Source organism: Populus nigra, chromosome 1 (assembly GCF_951802175.1).
Source record: "Populus nigra chromosome 1, ddPopNigr1.1, whole genome shotgun sequence".
Taxonomy (NCBI): Eukaryota; Viridiplantae; Streptophyta; class Magnoliopsida; order Malpighiales; family Salicaceae; genus Populus; species Populus nigra.
The window spans coordinates 18112718-18135746 of record NC_084852.1 but is presented as its reverse complement, the minus strand read 5'-3'; the positions used below and the strand labels follow the sequence as shown (position 1 = coordinate 18135746).

Here is a 23029-nt window from a genome sequence, read left to right as displayed (position 1 = left end):
CAGGTATGGTGAATGATAGGAATGAAGACTTTGTGTGTGCTCATGCCTGCGATATCAAGTTATTCTCAACAGTGAGTGTGTTATAAATGGATAAGTACCTGTTTAAGATAGATTATATAAATATTCTATCAGATATATTTATTAATATATTTAAGTCAAATATAACGAATATCAACTCAAAAAAATTATAATTTTTAATCCGATTGGTGGATCATATTTAATTTTTTACAAGAATTTATAAAGGTTATTTTTTTTTAAAATAGCCATTGTGTAGCTACTTGGACCATTGCATTTTTAGATATAAAAAAATCTTGTCAAGGCTCCTAGTTTTGATAATTTTGATAATTTTTCTTGTTATTTTTTGATTTTTTGATATTTTTGGATTTCATGTTTCTTTCTTTTATAATTTTGGATTTTTGTTTTGGTATTCTAGTTGACATAGAGTTTCTAGCTAATTAAGATTTTATAAATCTTCTAAGAAAACAAACTTTAGTATTATTATTATTTAGAAAAAATAAATCTTTGAATTTGAAGCTCACATTTTTGTGGCCTCTTTTGCCCATAAAAAAATATATTCTTTGTTTAATTAATTTTTGCATCACACTGTCAGAAAACAAAATAAATACATATGTTGAGGTTAGCTAAGTAGTTAATATGTTATATTTTTATATTTTTCTCGTTTTAAATCTTTACCCAATATTTTAGAAAATTTATTAAATTTTGATGAAGACAGAAGAACTCAAGATCTTTCAAGAAGATTAATGTTGGTTGAGACACAAACTTATCAGAAGATATGTTCATCATAAAAAGAATGTAAATGCTTTTGAGTTGTCACGGAATATATGTAAAGGTTTAATTAAATGGATGTATTGCCTTGCTGGTATGTGTCTGTTTCATGGATTGTTTTTCCAATCCATCCAATGGAGAGGCTCAGACCAAATATTTAATTTGGAGAAAGGGACGTATAGGTACTGAAAGAGCTAGGAATCAGAGACAATTCCTTGTTTTCGACGGAGAATCTTTCACCATAAATTGGTCCCCTCGGTAGATACCCTAGTATTGTTGGATGAGGTATTGCTAGCGTCGTGCTCACGCTTCGCTGGAGGATATATATATATTTTTTGTTCATTAGGAAAATAAATATATTATTATACATATTAAAAAACACGGCAAAAATACTATGTAAACTTATTAAATTGTGAACCACGCTGTAAATATAAAGTGTTTGAACTGTGAATAATATTTTAGTGCAATAGAGGCGTTGTTTTTACTATTTTTTTAGTCAAAAAGTACTGCTAGTGGCATTGTCTTTTCTGTTTTATGTGTCAAAAGTTGTTGAGTCTGACTTGGGAGCCAGACTCAATGCTATTGGGTCTGGTTTTCAGTCAGACCCAGATATTTTTAATTTTATTTTTTTGCCTCTTTAGATTTTTTTTATTTAATATTTTTCATACGGAACAGAGAAAATAAATTGATAAGATTTTTTTTATATTGTATAAAAGTTGGGTGATGATAATTTTTTTTAATTTAAGGTTGAGTTGGTTGAATTTCTTTTCTCCCAATATAGTTGGGTCAGTGTTGGGCCTTGTTGCCCAGCATAACCCAATAACATTGGGTCCTGTTGCTAGTAGGACCCAATTCATGACGTCTCCATTAAATGTATTTATTTACAAAAGTTATGGATTTTGTTTATATGGTAGAAGTTTAATTTGTTTCCAGGCATATTCATATAAGAATTAGGATTGGGTCCTTCTATTGTTATTCTTAAGCCATTTTTACATGAACCTTAAGTGATCGATCATTTTTTATTCACTTAAGACAATGAATTGCACATGCCGCATAAGAGATGCAAATTAATAAAAAGTAAAGAGATGGTGTTTCATATCATTCATACCATCATATGCTTGCAATTCTTCGTCATTTTTTTAATTAAATAATTGACTTGGAATATTAAACAATCAGTATTTATATATTAACACCTATAGATTTTTCCACAAAAAATGAAAAGCCTATTTACATGGAGTAAAAGAAAAACTAGGTTAATTTTTGCCACAGATTAATTTAAAAAAAGTATTGTTTTTTAGGGATGACAATGTAATGGATTGTATTTCTTTCCATCCTATTTACTATAGACATAGACTCATTACACTATAGACATAGAGTGTTTGCATTGTGGATGACACTGTAATGCAATTGGGGCATTGTCTTTGCTGTTGTTTGTCAAAACATACAGATAAAGGCATTGTCTTTTTTGTTTTTTGTGCCAAAAGTTGTTGGGTTTAGCTTGGGAGCCATACCCAACACTATTGGGTTTACCTCGAAGCCATACCCAATACTATTGGGTCTGACTTTTAACCACACCCAGATTATTTCCAGTTTCATTTTTTTGTCTCTTTAGATATTTTTTATTTTCTATTATTTAATATTTGTCATACAATAAAAAGGAAATAAATTGATGAGACTTTTTTTATATTGTACAAAAGTTGGGTGATGATTTTTTTTTTCATTTGAGGTTGGGTTGGTTGAATTTCTTTTCTCCCAATAGAGTTGTGTCAGTGTTAGGCTTTGGTGCCTAGCAGGACCCAATTCATAAAACTTTCATTAAATGCATTTATTTAGAAAAGTTATGGAATTTGTTTATACATTAGAAGTTTAATTTGTTTTCAGGCCTATTCGCATAAGAATTAGGGTTGGGTCCTTCTGCTGTTATTCTTAGGTCAAGTTTGCATGAACCTTATAGTGATCGATCATCTTTTATTCACCCAAGCCAATGGATTGCACATGCCGTATAAGAGATGCAAATTGATAAAAAAGCAAAGAGGTGGTGTTTCATACCATTTATACCATCATATGCTTGCAATCTTCGTTTATTTTTTTATTAAATAATCGCCTTGGAATTTTAAACAATCAGTATTTATATATTAACGACTATAGATTTTTCCACAAAAAAAATGAAAAGCCTATGTACATGGAATAAAAGAAAAACAAGTTATTTTTTTGCCATAGATTAATTTTTTTAAAAAAAAGTGTTGTTTTTTAGAGATGACAATGTAATGAATTGTACATCTTTCCATCCCATTTATTATGGAGATAGACTCATTACATTGTAGACTACACTATAGATATAGAATATTTGCACTGTGGACAACACTGTAGTGCCTTGGGGGCATTGTCTTTGCTACTTTTTAGTCAAAACTTGATGTTGGAGGGCATTAGCTTTTCTGTTTTCTGTGCCAAAAATTGTTGGGTCTAGCTACCACATTATTGGGTCTTGTTACAGAGCCAAACCCAAATTGCTTTCAACAGGTTCTAGATTTGGCTTGTAGCCAGACCCAAGGCTATTGGGTTCGGCTTTCAGCCAAACCTAGATATGTTGAATTTTACTTTTTTACCTTATTAGATTTTTTTTTCTCTTATGTAATAGTTTTTTCATATGGTAAAGAAAAAATAAATTGATGAGACTTTTGTTATATTATACAAAAGTTGGGTGATGATTACTGTGGACATAGACTCATTGCACTGTGGACCACACTGTAGATATGGAGTGTTTGCACTATGAACGACACTGTAGCGTCATGAGGTGTTGTCTTTGCTACTTTTAGTCAAAAAGTGTTGTTGGGGGTGTTGTCTTTTCTTTTTTTAGGGTCAAAAGCTGTTGAGTCTAGCATGAGAGCCAAAAGCGACACTATCGGGTCTTGCTGGACAGCCAGACCCCACCCTATTGGGTCTGGCTACCCAAATCGCTTCCAACAATTGCTTGGTCTGGCTTGGTTGCCAGACCCACCACTATCAGGTCCGCCTTTCAGCCAGACCCAGATATTTTCAATATTATTTGTTACCTCTTCAGATTTTTTCTTTTCTCTTATTTAATTTTTTTCATACGGTAAAGAGAAAATAAATTGATGAGACTTTTTTATATTATACAAAAGTTGGGTGATTATAATTTTTTTTTTCATTTGAGGTTGGGTTGGTTGAATTTCTTTTCTCCCAATAAAGTTGAGTCCTGCTACCTAGGAAGACCCAATAGCGTTGGGCTTGTTGCCCAGTAGGACCCAATTCCTGACACTTTCATTAAATGCGTTTATTTACAAATGTTATTGAATTTATTTATACGGTATAAGTTTAAATTGTTTTTAGGCCTATTCGTATAAGAATTAGGGTTGGGTTCTTCTGCTGTTATTCTTAGGCTACTTTTGCATGGACCTTATAGTGATCAATCATCTTTTATTCGCCTAGGAAAATGGATTACACATGCCACATAAGAGATGCAAATTGATAAAAACCAAGAAGATGGTGTTTCATAGCATTCATACCATCATATGCTTACAATTCTTCATCATTTTGTTTTATTAAATAATTGGCTTGGAATATTAAACAATCGGTATTTATTTATTAACACACACACACACACACACACACACACACACACACACATATATATATATATATATATATATATATATATTTCCATAAAAAATGAAAAGACTATCTACATGGAATAAAAATAAACTTGGTTCATTTTTGCCACACATTAATTAAAAAAGGGTATTGTTTTTTTAGGGATGACAATGTAACGGATTGTTTATCTTTGCATTCTATTTATTATGGATATAGACTCATTACACTCTGGACCACACTATAAACAAAGAGTGTTTGCACCGTGGACAACACTATAACGTCATGGGGGCATTGTTTTTGCTGTTTTTAGTCATAAAATGTTGTCGGGGGTGTTGTCTTTTTTTTGTTGTCAAAAGCTATCGGATGTGGCTTGGAAGCCAGAGCTAACGTGACAGCCAGACCCAAGGCTATTAAGTTTAGCCAGACACAGATATGTCCAATTTTATTTTTTTACCTCGTTAGATTTTTTTTCTTTTCTCCTATGTATTTTTTTTTCATACGATAAAGAGGAAGTAAATTGATGAGACTCTTTTTTTTATATTGTACAAAATTTAGATGATAATTACCGTGGACATAAAGTATTTGCACTGTTGACGACATTGTAGCACCATGGGGGCATTGTCGTCGTTGTTTTTTAGTTAAAGAGTGTTGCTAGGGGCGTTGTCTTTCCTTTTTTTGTTCCAAAAACTGTTGGGTCTGGCTGTCAAGCCAGACCTAGCCCTAGCCCTGCTAGGTCTGGCTTGTCAGCGACACCCAAATTGCTTCCAACAGGTGTTAGGTCTTGCTTGGCAGTTAGACCCAACGCTATTGGGTCCGGCTTTCAGCCAGACCGAGATATTTTCAATTTTATTTTTTTGCCTCTTTAGATGTTTTTTCTTTTCTCTTATCTAATTTTTTTCCATACGATAAAGTGAAAATAAATTAATGAGAGTTTTTTTTATATTGTACAAAAGTTAGGTGATTATAATTTTTTTTTATTTAAGGTTTGGTTAGTTGAATTTCTTTTCTTCCAATAACATTGGGCGCTACTACCAGCAAAACTCAATTCATGACACTCCCATTAAATGTGTTTATTTACAAATGTTATGGAATTTTGTTATACGGTAGAAGTTCAATTTTTTTTAGGCCTATTCATATAAGAATTAAGGTTGGGTCTTTCTGTTGTTATTTTAGGTCATTTTTGCATGGACCTTATAGTGATTAATCATCTTATATTCTTCTAGGGTAATGGATTGCACATGCTACATAAGAGATGCAAATTGATAAAAACCAAAAAAGTGGTGTTTCATAGCAATCATACTATCATATACTTGCAATTCTTTGTCTCTTTTTTATTAAATAACCGCCTTGGAATATTAAACAATAGGTATTTATATATTAATGGCTACAAAGTTTTCCATAAAAAATGAAAATACTATATACATAGAATAAAAGAAAAACTGGGTTAATTTTTGCCACAGATTAATTAAAAAGAAGGTACTATTTTTTAGTGATGGTAATGTAACGAATTGTATATTTTTCCATCCCATTTACTATGGACATAGACTCATTGTACTCTGGACCACATTGTAGACAAAGAGTGTTTGCACTGTGGACGACATTGTAACGTCATGGGGGTATTGTTTTTGCTATTTTTTAGGCAAAAAGTGATGTTGGGGGCATTATCTTTTCTGTTTTCTGTGCTAAAAGCTGTTGGGTTTGGTTACCAAGCTAGATCCAAATCGCTTCCAACAGGTGCTAGGTTTGGCTTGAAAGCTAGACCCAATGCTATTTGGTTCGGCTCGCAGTTAGACCCAGATATTTACATTTTAGATTTTTTTTATTTTCATTTAAGTAATTTTTTTTTCATGCAGTAAAGAGAAAATAAATTGATGAGATTTTTTTTATATTATACAAAATTTGGGCGATGATAATTTTTTCTCATATGAGGTTGGGTTGATTGAATTTCTTTTCTCCTAGTAAAGTTGAGTCCTACTGTCTAGGAGGACCCAATAGCGTTGGGCCTGTCGTAGCATGACCCAATAGTGTTGGGCCTCACTACCGGCAGGACCCAATAGAGTTGGGTTACCGTCAGATCTAATGCATTAAATATTCTCTATATTCTTCATAATTTTTTATATTTGAAAAAAAAATATTATTAACCCGCTGCGAAGCACAGGCCAATATGCTATTAATCATTAAAAACATGTTTTAAACCATAAAAAAAAATGGAATTATATTATGTGTTAAGAAAATGCTAAATGCGTTTAATGAAACAATGCTATTTTTAACATAAAAAGTTTTGAGAAATGATAATCTTGACACCAATGTATTAAAAAAAAAATATGTATAACAACAACACAATACACTACAAGATTTAACAGTTTTACCGATAGAATTTTTCCGTCGGTGTAAGACACATATTCCATCGGTAATTATATTACCGACGGAAATGATCGTCGGTAATGTTTTGTCCGTCGGTAAATCCGTTGGTAATAGAATTACCGACGGATTTACTGACGAAATAGACGCGTCAGTAATAATTTTTTTATTACCAACAGAATTACCGAGGGATTTACCGACGAAATTTCCGTCGGTAATTATTGAAAAACATTTTAAAAAAAATTTATTTTATAAAATTATAAAATAATTAAATTAACATAAATTAACACTGTATAATATATACTCAAAATGCTTGGAAAAAAGAATAAGAAAATCAATTCAAACAAATTTGCAACAAATAAATAAAATAAAAAAATAAATTCAACTAAAAAAATTCATATGAAAAAAATGAAGTTGCAATTGCTAAAATTTTTAAAATCCTATAAATAAATCTACTAAAAATTGATCTCATATGAAAAAAAATCTCACAACAACATTTATACAATTATTAAGAACAAAAACAATTAAAAATAAAATAAAAAACAAATATAGTGAAAAAAATCATGAAAAAAGAAGAAAAAAGAAAAATCTTACCTTAATGTAGTTGCAAGTGAAGCTAAGGAGAGAAAAAAAATTTCATTAAGCATATTAATTAAAAAAAAAACTAAGAGGATAAAAGAAGAAAGAAGAAGAAGACATACCCAAGCATGGAGGAAAAGAGAAGGAGATGAGGAGAGAAAAGAAGAGAAAGAAATAGATAAGAAATGATGTTTTTTACATAAAGTGAAGAAGAAGAAGAAGACATACCTTAATGATGTTTTTTACATATAGTAAAGAAGAAGAAGAAGAAGAAGAAGAAGAAGAATAAGAAACGGGTCTGTCTCTTATGAAATAAGGGCATTCAGGTTTTTTATTGGGACACTTTACCGACGGATTTACCGACGGATAATTAAATATTAATATTTTTTAATTATTCCGTCAGTAATTCCATCGGTAATATTTAATTTAAATTTTCAATTTCGTAAAAAATTTTCAGAATCCGCCAAAAAATTACCGACGATTTTTCAATCCGTCGGTAATTCTGTCTGTAATATTTAAATGAAAATTTTAAATTAATTGAATTTTTTCAGAAAACCGCCAAATAACATCGACGACTTTTAAATCCGTCGGTGATTTACTCTTTGGAAAATACCGACGGAATTTTCTGTCAGTGATTCCCTTTGTAATTAACATGATGAACAGTGTTCACAATTTACCAACAAATTTACCAACGGAATCACCGACGGAATAAATTCCGTCGGTAATTCCGTTAGTAAAAATGACATGTCATTATTTTTTTTTGCTTTGTTTTAATTTTTTTCCCACGGTAATTCCCTCGGTATATACCGAGGAAATATTTCTGTCAGTAAAATCCCTCAGAAATTTACCGACGGAAATATTCCCTCGATATTTCCATTTGTATTTATCAATTTTCTGGTAGTAATACTTGTACATTGGCGAGGGGGCCTACTTTAATCCATAATATATTTACTCATACATAAGAGAAATAAACACGAGTAAGAAATATAACAAATAAGATTCGATGATTTTTTTTTAAATGAAGAGTTGCATAAAAGAGCACCCTTATTGATATCATATGAAAAATGCCACAATATAAAAAATAGAGTAAAAAAGAATGTTATATAATAAAATAATATAATATTTTTTTTAATAATTAACTTTTAAAGACTTTAAATTTAAATGAAGGGAATTTTTTTATTTATTAAAGCTTGCTTTTATGATTATGGTAAGTTGTTGTCTAAGAAATAAATATTTTAATGAAAAAAATATCAAAATTATTATGATTCATTATTTATTTAAATATATGATAAGAAAAATAGATATATGTATAAAAGAAAACGAATACAATTTCAAAAAAATAAAAATAAATAAAGGGTTGTGTTGGGTTTGTCTTAAATTATGAAGTCCAAGCTAAGTGAAAAAAATAAATATCCATGTATTTAGTTCATATATAAAAAGCTTAAAATTATCATTTTTTAAGGTTAAGATTTATTTGTAAATGTTTTTATTTTCTACATTTTAGGTTGCTAGAGAGAAGAAAGAAAAGGTAAGTTTCAGATTATTTTAGGATCTTAGGTGAGAAATTAATTTTGTGTGATATCTTGTAATCTTCTATTTTTTCATAGTTAATTTTTCTGATCATCTTGCATGTGGAGTAGTTGTAAGTTGTCAATCAACATAAGTTGTTTGTGTATTTTTATACTTTTATGTGATTGAATGTGATAATTCTTTTATATTTTTTTACTTACTAGTTAGTTTGAGATTTTATAATTGTTTCCGGGACAAATTGGATAAAGAGAGTGCTCACTAAAACTATAAAAGAATGCTATAATCTTATGAAAACTAAAGTAAAATCAAATATTATATACAAAATAATATCGTAAGTATTTCTTTAATAATTTAATTCTAAAGAATTTAAGTTTCAATCGAGGTAAAAACAAATACTCAACAATTAGAGCCCGGGTACCTGGGTTCAAGTTGTTTAACTAGGCTAGCATTTATTTTTTCAAAATGGAAGGACAATGATTCCAACTTTTTTTTTTAAAAAAAAAAACTATTAATTAGTAGATGTCACATTGTTTGTAGTGCTACACATCGCTTCATATACCAGCATAGTTTCAACTACCAAAGTAGTGATCCAAAATTTTGGTAAAAGAAAACTATTTTCTAACTTATTCATCCAAAAACACTTAATAAATATTATTAAAATCTCAAGAAAACAATTTATCTCTGTTTATTCTGTGTATTTTGAGATTTTATTAGATTTTAAAACTTTATTAAAGGCTAATTTAATGAATATAGAGATAAGAATAATGTGTTATTTGCACGTTCTCACGAGAGTTCTTTGGCAATGTTAATAAACTCGTCCCGGCTTAATGAGTGAACATGGAGATCACCTGACAAGTATCCTTGGCCGGCACAAATTTGAAATTAAATCGTTCCACACCATCAAGCTGTGTATATATGCATATATGTGTTTTTAAATTGTTGCATTTTCCATTAAACATTTGTAGGATGTAGTGGAGAATTTAAAGAATAGTGGCTTAAGTGTGAAGGAAGAGGAGTTTGAGGGACTTGAATGAAAAGAAGAGATAAAATGAAATGGTAAAAAATAAATTCTCATGTGCACGCTTCTCTCTGCTTATCATCGACTTTATGCCATGAAACAATGATGACAGCCCCGAGAAAACCTCAAGCTTCCATTTTTTTTTTAGCCAAGAAAGAGGATCTAAACGACTAGAAACCTACTAACCCACGACCACTCAGTGAGAAACCCAGCCTTCTCTCCCGTCAACAAAAAAGCCATCGACAAGCCTTTCATGAAAAAATTATAAAAAATATATCTTTAAATTTCATTTAATAAGATAAACTTAAGTTAAATTGGTTTTTTAAAAAGATATCATAGTTAATCACAACTTTAAATCTCACAACCATTATTATAACTAATAAAAATAAAATTAAATATAAGATAATATGAATCCATGCAATTTTCAAGTTTAAAAAGTTTTTACTTTAAGGGGTGTTAGAGAATTATATAAATCATTTGTGAAACGTAATATGATCAAATCGTACTATTTCACCAAATCTTTTTGAAACAATGTTATTCTGTCAAATTTGTACATTTGTTGTGCTAATTTTACAACAAAAAAAATTCATTTTTATTTTTTGTTTGGCTTATGTTACTATTGTTTTAACGAATAATGAATTGTTAAATTGTTTCTTGATGAACAATGGAATCAACAAACCTTTTAGTTTTTTTAATTTAATTTTAATAACGTTCATATGTGATGTGTGTTATATTTGAGGTTAAAAAAATAGATAATGCTAGGAATATTTAAATTTTTTGAATATTTTTTTATTAGGTGATGTGGCAATCGTTATATAGAAAGATTTTTGAAAAATGAAATATGAATCTTAGCACATTTAATAATGCACTATGATCATTATAGAATGTATTGATTAATGCATATTGGCCTGCCATAATACTTATGTTCATCCTTGCATGGCCCGAACTTTGTGCTACGCGACTATCATCAATTTATATTATGTGCAGCTTAAGCCAATGCCAAACCAAAATAAAAATAAAAATAAAAATATATATTATTATAAAAAAAATTAAAATACTTAATTAGTTTTATGGACAAATCCAGCATATGTATATAGTGAGCATTCCTTATGTCACTTTATAAACATGTTTAATCTCTAAATTGTATATTTGTCATTTACTTTTTTTTTAGTTTTTATTCATTATAAAGAGGCAATTCTTGATTTTCTTTGGCAGCAAGTTATGGATGATAAACTTTCTGCTTTGCATAAGATAAATACTTGGGACTTGGTTTTTCTACCTCCTAGTAAGAGTGTTGTTGGTTGTTGTTGAGTGTATAAGATCAAGACTAACTTTGATGGGTCTATTGAGCAATACAAAGCTAGGTTGGTTGCAAAAAGATACTCTCAACAGTATGGTATGAATTATGAGGAGACATTTACCCTTGTTGCAAAAATAACTACTATTTGTACTCTTATTGTTGTAGCTTCGGTTCGTCAATGACATATCTCACAACTTGATGTTAAAAATGCCTTCTTCAATGGAGATCTTCAAGAAGAAGTTTATATATCGCCTCCTCTTGGTGTTTCACATGACTCTGAGTATGTTTGTAAGCTCAAAAAAGCATTATATGGTCTCAAACAAGCACCTCGTGCTTGGTTTGAGAAATTTTCTGTTATAATCTCATCTTTTAGATTTGTTTCTAATAGTCATGATTCTGCTCTTTTTATTAAGAGCACTGATGCAGGTTATATTATTTTGCCCTTATATGTTGATAGCATGATTATTATTGGTAATAATGTAATAATATATACATGATCACCTGATTATTATTATTATGATGATGGAAATAACAATGGTATATAATTTAAATTTAATACTAAGGATTCCATAATAAAAATATAGTTTGGAATTATTTAATATTGTTTTCAAATTAACCACAAAATTAATTTCCACGCGCCTGTGAAGCATTTTATCAAATTTACTCCCCTCGGGTTTATTTTTAACTATCATGTAAATAATGTAATGAAAATTGAGATAATAGTACAAGAAACATATGATTAATTGTTTTAGCTCAGATGTTTTTTAATTTTTATGTTTTTGCATTATTTACATTAAGAACTATGTAAATCTACGAAATTTCACTTCGTATTGCTCATCTAAATTGTCTGATCTACCTATAATGATTGAATTATTGATAATTATATAACATTTTTTAATATTAATTAATTTAAACTAATATTCTATGTGTCATTAATAAAGTCATTAAAAATGCACTAATAGCTATGAGTAATTAAAATTGATGTAATCATTCTAAATTTATTTATACTTCTTTATTTTTCGAACTCTAAATTGCATATGTTTCAAGACCGGTTATTGCTGGTCAGCTTCGATTGTAGACTTCATTTTTCTTGTTGGAGACTGTATCTCTGTAAATCATTAGACATTAGAGAGCATTCCCTGTATCTCTCTGTAAATTACATGACTTGAATTTTTGGTGAAATCGATCATTTGAACCATAAATTTGATGTTTTTGATGTCTATGAAAGTAAATGTTCAGAATAAATTAAAATATTAATTTCCAGCAACGACCATGCAAACTGGAAGAGTGCCTTTCAAATCGTGACTATAGACTATATATTTCTCTTCGCATGAAATAATGGAATGCACAAGAAGGATCCTTTGGGACTCAGAAAGTCATGCAAATAATAGACGTACGCATCGGTTTTAGCCACAAACATCCCTTTCATGTGCACAGTATTCTCCATGGAAAGGTAAAGAGGACACTACCTGGTAATAGCCCAGAAAATAAAAGAGATGTAGCCGAGCCATCTCAAAATTATTGTATACTATATTGATGCATGTATTTTCATTTATATGATTCATAAAAAAAATCTGATAATCGAGAAAGTTTATTTTCTTGTTCGATTTCTTGAATTCAAATCTTAAAATTAGCATTTACAAAAAAATATTATTTTTAATATATCAAATAGATGCGGGAGTGTATTTTTAAATCTCTCACAAAAAGAGTTTGTTTTGAGTAATGTTTAAACTAGTTTTAAAATACATGTTATTATAAAAAATATTAATTCGATTATTATCATTATTTTGATCATATGCTTCTTCAGATTACTAGTGTGGACGAACAAAATGACTAATACTAAATGTCCAAATTTTGTTAACGGTTGTTTAACGACTAAATGGCATAACAAGGGTTGTAATTTTATTATTATTATTATTATTAATGTGGGTATTGAGACAAGTTTACGTGCACTTTGACTAATCTTATGTGCCCTGAAATTAACGACCATATAAGTCTCTATTGATTATCATATTAACAACCATAGAGCTTGAACCTGAGACCATTAGAGGAGCAAACTTTTTAGTTTCAAATTCTTATCACTAGACTATCTACTAGATGATTAAGGTTGTAAAATTTTAGTTGGTGGAGGCTGTTCTAGCTTTAAATAATTAGCTTTGATTCTAAAAAATATTAATATTAACAATAGAAGAAAGATAGTTAAACAAAGACTTTGATTAATTAAAATATAAATTTTCTAATACTACAAACTTGAAGCATGTACAATGTTTATTTTATTACACTAATGAAAATCTAAAACATAATTAACCTAGCTACTTATCGATTTCATTTAAGAATTAAGAGCTTACGAGAAGCAGTGCACCATCTAGCATAAGAGGCATGGAGGTTAGGCCAGTCAGAAGATGGGCTATATGTGAAGTGGTGCAGCCACAAAGACAAGACCTGCTCCTGCTCTTCTTCATGTTCCAGCATCTCTATCATCTCTTCCAATATTCTCTCTAGTTCAGCCCTTTCTCTCACGCTGAGGACTGGTGCATCAGTGCCATTGCTTGCTCTACATAGTAATGGTAGCCAAGACATCATCATCTTCATCATCGTTTGCCTTTCTTGTTCTCTTTGGCCTTCTTCAGTTTCATCAAGTCCCAACTCCTTGGCTTGTTTAAACAGGAATGCTGAAAAGAATTTCATGCAGTTAAACACACTCATAGTATAAATTTAAACAAATTAAACACAGAAGAATCAGCAAGCAATTAGTAAGTCTTGTCCCCCCCCCCCCCCCCCCTTTTTTTTTTAATATTCTTCATTACAAGTTCATTATTTGAGCCTGTAGGTTTCTTACTTTAATCATGGATGAGAAACATTCAGAAAAACTCGCATAAGAACAAACCTGCTGCACCTGTCTCATCACGACATGATCCTATATATAGTACTTATTAACTGATTAATTAATTAGAATTTCTTGTTTGACCAATGAAGAGTTCGTCTATATAATTTATTTATAAACAATTGTACATAAGACTGTTTTCCCTTTCAATCTCAGGATTCTATGCATGTCAGTCCTCACGAACACATCCCATCACAAGAAAATATTTTCTTGTTCTTTATCAGTGGTATAAATAGTGGTCAAACTCGGATGGCCGCAGTAATTGGCCGTCGAGAAACTTTTCTGAGATAAAAATTCTATGCATTGAAATTTAATTCATTGAAAAACATCTACCATCTTATTAATTAAAATTTTTCCATAAAATAAAATAGAAATGTTTGTTCATATAGTTTTCCCAAATAATATTATGAAATTTTAATAATCATAATCAAAGTGGACAACAATATCAATCATTATTGTTAAACTTGGTTGCCATCGTTAAATTATTCTTAAAAAATTAGTGATACAAAGTTTGATTTAAGCTGAATTTTGAATTGAACTGATTTTAACTTGAACCAGTAGATCCAACTAAGTTGTCCTGTAATCTTATTTACTTAGTTAAATCCAGTCCAAATTTAGCCTAATTAACACTAAAAAAAATTTAAAATGATATTAAAATATCATTATTTTGAAAAAAATCAATAATCAGATTAATCAAGTGATTTGTGAGTTTATGCAATAAATAAGTAATCCAGTCCGAACTCTTTAACAACTATATTATAAACAAAAAAGAAGTGCTAGCAAAGAGTGTTAATTGAAGTGCAATCAATGGCGTATAATCAAAATAAGGGAAAATCAAGCCAATCAAGAATACAAGTAATCAAAAACTAAAAAAGAACCTTTTCTAAGAATGTATGTTTTGATTGAAAAATAATAATATTAGCCGTTTAATTTAGTTTAGGAAATTAAAGCTCTGGTTAAGCAACTTAGGCCCAATTAGTCCTGAAAGAATTAACTTACCTGAGACTTTCACCAATGAACCCTGTAGCCGAGCCTCAGCTGAGAGAGCAAGCCAAGCCAAGTTTGAAGCCGAAGCCCACCTCCAAACAGCTTCTTCCCCACATCTACAAGTAGCCAATTTCTGACCCAACCAAAGCAGCTCAGCCGCCAACTTCTCTGCGGACCGGTCCAACCCTTCTCTACCTCTACCAAACCTGGCCCAACTCCTACCCCGAACAGCCCGAACTGCTTTTAAGACCCGGTTCAACTGATCATTAACTGGTCCCGTCCTTGAGCCGCCAGTTTCACCCCCATCACGCCCTATTTCCATCATGGCTGCTTCAAGCTGGCTAAGAGTCATTGAAAAAGCCGCAGATAAAACCCCACGGTTGACCTCTTGTAAAGCCTCGAAGTTTTCTTTATGGTTATCATCTATAAGCTTCTCTGCTAATGATCTAACTATTTCATACTTTCTTGAGCTAACAGGAATATCATTGACGATTGACAGTAGCTGTGTAAGTGCTCGAGCAATACCTGAATCTCCAAAACCTGATGATGGCAAGTAGTTTTCACTTTTGGGTGGCTTAAGAGGATGGTACTGATGAAAATTGTTGTTATTATGATCTTGGTCACTAGGGTTTAAAGAAGGGAATAGAGAAGGAAGTAAACGTAAAAAGAAGAGAAAAGAAGTGACAAGAAGATAACGAATGTGTTCAAGAAGTTTATATTTTTGTGCTAAGGTAACGAGGGATTTATCAGCAAAGATAAATATGGTGATTGCTATGTTTCTTATTAGCAAAGGAGCTATGGTGATGGGAGAGGTTTCCATCATGCCCATGTTTTGATGGAGTATACTTTTTAGGTTTTTCTATCTCGTTATGTGAAGAAGAGAAACTATGTGGTTTTTTTTTTTTTTTTGTTAAGAGTACAAGGAAAATAAATATAGGGGGTGCGGATGGTTTTGTTTTTGTACTTAAGAGGTGGGAGATCGATGAAGTGATTACAGCTGTGTGTGGCTAAGGAGCAATTAATCAGGACATGGTCAAGTCACAATTGAGTCATTGGAATGGAATATGTGGTGATTGGTAAGCACTCGTTCCATGAGATTTATTAGGGTTGTTAAAAAAACGACTAATATATATTATTTGCATTATTCAATCCAATAAAATTAGATAATATAAATATTTATAAATGATGGTGGATTAAAAAAATTTGAAAAATGAATATCATGGGTCTAAATTTTTTAAACCCGGTCAATCTGATTCAACTCATGTACCTTGTAATAATAAATTTAGTTTGTTGAAATATGTCATATAATTATTTTTTTTTGCAATTGATTTTTATATTTTAATTAATTGATTTAGTTAATGTACCAAGCCTAAATTGTTTATTATAGTTAGAGAATAGAAGAATAATATAATTGTATAAAATAGTAATGGTTGCGTGTGTGAGTAGCAACCATCTTTTGCGTGTATATATGTTTAAAGTTGTGTACAATAGTAATGGTGGAAAACACTGCACATGATAATTACACTATGTATATGATAAGTTCTCTGTAATATGCCCTCTCAAGTCGAAGAGGGAGATTCCACTCGAAGCTTGGATCGAAAATGAGCAACAGGTGCAGATAGTAGCGGTTTGGTAAGGACATCAACTAGTTGATCCTTCGAAGAGATGAACCGAACTTGAATCTCCTTCTTGGTAACTCGATCATGAATAAAATGGTAGTCCACCTCAACATGTTTAGTATAAACATAAAAGATAGGGTTTACTAACAAAAATATTACCCCTAAATTATCGCACCATAAGGTAGTTATAGGTGGAGAATGAAGACGAAGTTCTGACAGTAACGAACAAAGCCATAGGATTTCAGTAATGCCATCAGCGACAGCTTTGTATCCGGCTTCAGTAGAGGATCTAGCAATAGTACGTTGCTTCCTAAATTTCCAATAAACATTAATATTACTTAGATACACCAGATAACCACCAGTAGATTTTTTATCGTCAACATTGTCAGCCTAATCTGCATCAGTAAAGTCATAAAGGGACATAGATGACCCTTAAGTAACATGTAAACTATAAGATGTCGTAGCCTGAAGATACTATAAAATATGTTTAACAACCGTCTAGTGGTCTTTAGTAGGAGCATGCATGAATTGACACACCCTATTGACAGCATAGCAGATATCAAGTTTGGTAAAAGTAAGATACTGCAAAGCACCGACAATCTATCTATACTTAGTGGAATAAGAGTATGGAGCACCTGAAAGGATGGTTAACATAGAAGAAGGGGATGAAGGAGTGTCAACCACTTTACAAGATGGCATACCTACTTGTCAAATGATATCAGTAGCATATTTATGTTGACATAGTAGAATGCCCATAAAAGTGGTTTTTACCTCAATGCCTAAGAAGTAATGCATAATACCCAAATCCTGAAGCTTGAATTCTAAGCTCAGTATGGTAATCAATTAGTGGAGTAACTTAGAGTTACTCCTAGTCAACAAAATATCATCAACATACACAAGTAAATAAAAAAGAGCACCATAAAAAAGAGGATAAAAAGAGAGGTGTCAACCTTAGATGCTTGGAAACCAATAGAGAGCAGAAAGTACTTAATCATTTGTACCAGGCCCGAGGAGCTTGCTTGAGACCATATAGTGATTTATAAAGACGACATACATGTGTAGGAAAAACATAATGAATAGAACTAGGCGGTTGGTCCACTTATACCTCTTCCTGAAGGATGTCATTTAGGAAAGCATTGTGAACATCCAACAGATGAATCGGCCAACCATAAGAGACAGCAATAATAAGTACTAACCAGATGGTGGTAGGTGTGATTACAGTACTAAATGTCTCTAAATAGTTAATCCCCTCTTGTTGAGTGAACCCCCTTGACACTAGTCGGGCTTTGTATCTCTCAACACTATAATCGGCATACCGTTTGATCTTATAAACCTATCAACTTCCAACCAAGTTCATAGAGGCCTGGTAAGGGACTAGGGTCCACTTACTATTATCATGTAAAGCCTGGATTTCCTTTTGTATAGTGTGTTGACAAGACGATAAACGATTTGCCTCCTAAAAGATGGAAGGTTCATAGGCAAAGAAAGATTAATGCCTCGGAGTAAAGGTGATGTTGAGGTTAGCAGTCTTAGCCTTTTGTGGCCTAGAAACCATAATGTGTTGACGAGGAGCCAGAGAAAAAGATGTCAAAGCACCATTATTCGAGACCTGTTGAAGACCAAAATATGAGACTTAAATGAATAAATTCGAAGCAGGAGGAGAAACATTAGGGAGACCTATTGGTGTGGTGGCCAAGTATGAACTAAGCCGAGAAGAAGCGTCTAGTAATGGGCGAGCCAACATAGAACCAGTTCGTTACAAAGCTATTAATTTTAGTAAAACATGGCGAGAAGCTGGAGCTAAAACTACACCTAGACACTGATCAACAAAAGTATATGCATGTAGAGATAATGAGAGCGGGCTAGCGCTCATGAGGTGATGCAAAACAGGGGCAGATAGGGCTGGTAATGCAAGTTGGGCAGGGGAAACAGAGGCAAGAAATAGTGATAAATGGTAAAAGGGCATAGGAAATATGAGGAATAATTGAGGTAAATATGTTCTGGTGTTTGATTGTGGGGGAGAGTTATTCTATTTAGAAGTTTCTGGAGGGAAAATATGTTCATGAAATCGAACATGATAGGCCATAGAGATGTAATGAGAAGATAAATTGAGACAGCGATAACCTAAGTGGGAGGTGTTGTAACCAAGAATGACACAATGAGAGGAACAAAAATCGAGTTTATGAGCATTATATGGATGAAGAAAAGGGAAGTAGAGACACCTAAAAGTGCGAAGAAAACTATAGTCAGGAGTTAATCGGAAAAGACATTCAAAAGATGATTTGTAATTAATAATAGAAGTTGGCATACAATTTATTAAATAAACAGAAGTTTGAAATGCATAGCGCTAGAATTTTAGATGGGCTTTACATTGACCCAGAAGTGTAAGGTCAGTTTCAACAATATATCAGTGTCGGCGTTCAACCATGTCATTATGTTCATGGGTATGTGGGTAGATCAAATGATGGTGAATGCTAATAGATTTAAAAAAAATATTTAATTTATGATACTCTCCACCTCATTCTATTTGAATAGATTAATTTTTTAAAAAGAACTGACGCTTAACTTGAGTTTGAAATTGATGAAAATTAATGAAAACATCAGATTTTGCAACTAAACGAAAGAACAAAATATACTTCGTATGAGCATCAACAAATATAACAAAATATCAAAAACTATAAAAGGACAACATGGGGGAAAGTCCCCAAATATCACTAAAAATTAATTCAAAAGGAGCCGAAGTTTTGTGACCCGTAGGTCCTAAAACAGATGTGATGATTTTCCTAACTGACAAGTATGACAGTCAAAATGAAATTGTTTTGACATATATGACACTTTTTTATTTGACACTAAGAAACTTAAAATACATGAACTAGGATGCCTAAGTTAGTGGTGCCAGACATCAGCAAAAGTGGATCGATATGTAGTCAAGAAAGCTTGAGGCAATGAGGTGGCAGAGAACTCAGACATAATGTAAAGACCATCTCTACTATGACCAGAAAGAAGCATCTTCTTGGTTATTAGATCCTTAACATAAAACACAAAAGGATGGAATTCAGAAAACACATTATTTTCTAAGCAGAACTTTTGAACAGATAATAGAGGCTTTTTAATGTGAGGTACGTGTAGAATGTTGGATAAAGTGAATATACGTTTAGGTGCGTGGATTTTAGAGTGGGCAGTATGATAGATAGCAAGGTCCTTACCATCTCCAACATGCAGTTGATCAGTGCCAGCATAAGGTTCTGAGCTCGCCATATTTGTAATGTTAGGTGTTACATGCTGATTAGCACTTGTATCAGGAAATCAAGTAAAAGAAATACTCTTAGATTTAGTATTATACACCAAATTAGCATTGGCTTACATATTATGAGTGGATAGTTGAGGGCATTGCTATGATGAATGCCCAAAACTATAACATAGTTGACATTTTATTTTCTGCGGATTAGACCACTAATTGGAACCCCCAAAACAATTGTTTTGTTGCCTAAAATTTTGTCCAACAAACTATCCAGAACCAAAAGCATTACTGTTAATATTCTGACAAGAGTTATATTAGTTAGTTCCGTGATTAAGATAGCCACGATTATGATTCTTCCATCCTCCATAAAAATGACCCTTGCGACCAAAATTTTATTTATAATTGTTAACTGAAGATCATTATTGATGCTGTGGGAGGAAGGCTGAGAGAGGCTGAGATGGTGTTGGCAACAGTAAGGCTGTCACAATGGGTTGAAGAGAAGCCTTGTGTAGAAACTCATATATGAGAGGATGGTTGTGAAGATCAATGTATGAAATAAGTTTTGCTCTAGTAGAGAGGATGGTTACTAGGTCCTGAAATTCTCCTCTCAATCCATGAAATATATAGAGGTTAAAATCTTCCATGGACAGTGGCTTACCAGCAACAGCAAGCTCATCAAATAACATCTTGGCTTGCTGCAAATAAGCACTAACAGTGCTATCATTCTGCCTCGGGTCGGGTCTTGGAATGATCCATGGAGTTGTATGATTCGTGAGTTAGAGGGTGAAGTAAGAGAAGTTTTAAGAGTTGTCCACAGACCATGGGATGTATGGCAATTAACGACAAGATACAACACTATAATAGACAGAGACGACAGAATAACACTCATAATCAATTAATCTTACTGCTTCCATGACAGATATGACGGATTAAGATTGGATAAAGCCATATCATCAAATGGTACATACGCAAGGGGCATGGGAAAGAGCCATCAACATAGGAGTACACACCTTGGCCTTACAAGTAAGGTTTCATCTGCATCCTCTAGTATAAGAAATTTATGTTTGATAATTTTAAAGAAATTACTTGTTGAGTGTTTGATAGAGGAACAATCTTGTAAGAGGGTCTGGCTGCTGCTGTGAAATCAGATGAAGAAACCATTGTAATAGAGTAGATGTGTGGGAAGGCAATAATCGAGGTGTTGTTGATGGCTGTAGTAGAAGAATGAAAGTCAAAAGAGAGTGATTCGTTACCAGAAGAAAAAATAGCAGCAACAGCCGATACACTAGCAGAAGGAAGGATTGTTGCAGTAGAAGAGAGAATTGATGCAGCCATGTGAGAGTCCATATTTTGGGTGCTTGCAGAGTCCATGATGAAGAGAAATATCAAGTCTACTCTAATACCAAGTTAGAGATTAGAAGAACAATATAATTGTATGAAATAATAATGGTTGTATGTGTGAAAAAAGACTTCACATGATAATTACACTATACATATGATAAGTTCTTATTAATAATCACAACTTATAACATGTTTGGGATAATTTATTAAATTCAAATCTTGATTCTAATTGAGCTCAATCCATGAAAATTAGCAATATAAGCTTAACTTGTAGATAACTGTAATATCTATAAAAGATTTAGATTAACTCAATATATTCAACTCATTTAGATAAAAAAAATTTGAATGAATCGAGTATAAAATTTGTAAAATATCAGATATTGGACATAATATAATTATGAGCCCGAACTTCTTCCAACTATATCCATAAACACTCATAAAATCTTATATAGTCGCCAACTTTGTTCTTTGATGTTATTCAATTGATTAATATGAAAATTTAATGATTCATACTTTGGATTGGGTAGGATTCATAATCAAAATTACTATAATAACAATTGCATGCTGAATTATCAATTCAATCAAATCATAGAGTTATAACTACTAGTCCAAGAATTTCATTATATCATATCTCAATTTGAGTTTAACAATTATTCCTTCTAGAATATTAGGTGAAGCATGTCAACTCAAGTTATAATAAATATAGTTATTAAATTTAATTTGAGATTGATTTGGTATATAATCTTGATTATAGAATGGATGGGTTCAAAACAACATTAATTTGAAAAAAAAGAAGTCAAATAGATTTTTAATTGCATCACAAATTCATCCATTACATGAACCAAGTCAATTCTATACTAATTTTTTTTCATACAAAATTAAAAGAAGAATCGGTCGGGTCTTCAGTTCACTTTGGCAGCCAGACCAGATTTAATATTAGCGGTTACAGATCAACAAAGAATCGAGCTTCAGATTTAATATTAGCTGTGGAGCCAAAATCCGTAGTGTGAACAGGTTGAGTTCAGTTTTTGTTTAGAATAGCTAGTCTGGCCAGTCAAACAAAGAATAGAGCTTTGGCTAAACTTGCTTGTATTTTGCTTTTCTCTTATAGAACTGGCCCAGCTACTTAAACATAGATGTGGCAGGCTTTCTCATGAATTGGATGGACGAAATGTTTTTATAGGTCAACTATGGACTGGTTTGGTATCATTGTTAATTTTTGTTTTCTAAAACTTTTTTTGTCAAGTATTTTCATTAATTATCCTAATTTTCATCTTTTCTTCTACGTATTTCTACCACTATTCCTTATTTTATGTTTTTAAAATCTGTTTGCAAAATTCTAAACTCAATTATAATATTCAATTTACTTCTATTTTTCAATTTTGTCAACTATTTTTTTCCTTCACAAAATTATACGTAGTTTAATAAATGTAAACTAATAAGGTGTTTTCTAAAGAAGAAGAAGAAAGAATTGGTGATAGAATTTTCCTTGATGGAAAAGTCTTCAATATTCCTCGAAGTACATTCACTCTTGATGATTACATTTAAGAAACAAATATCAGTAATTTCTACTCCAATATCATCCTCAGCCTACTGAAACAGTATGTGACAGCTTCCTTTGATTTTCTTTTTACAAGGAAAGAGACATGCTTAAAACTAGCCATGTGAATCACAATAAGATTTGATTAACTAAGATCCATCATGTTTTATAAATGCTGATTCGAATATTCATGTTAAACTAAAAAAAAAAAAAAGATCCACCATGTTTTTT

The 23029-nt window shown here is 31.7% G+C and overlaps 1 protein-coding gene across 1 annotated transcript; it reads right to left on the bottom strand.

Annotated features, from left to right (window-relative positions):
* Positions 1–13382: 13382 nt before the first annotated feature.
* LOC133681054 (uncharacterized) lies at positions 13383–15991 on the bottom strand. Its single transcript, XM_062104142.1, has 2 exons — positions 15070–15991; positions 13383–13858 (listed from the first exon to the last, which is right to left on the bottom strand). The coding sequence occupies exons 1-2, from the start codon at positions 15884–15886 to the stop codon at positions 13512–13514; spliced, it is 1164 nt and encodes a 387-aa protein (XP_061960126.1). The 5' UTR covers positions 15887–15991; the 3' UTR covers positions 13383–13511.
* Positions 15992–23029: the final 7038 nt, after the last annotated feature.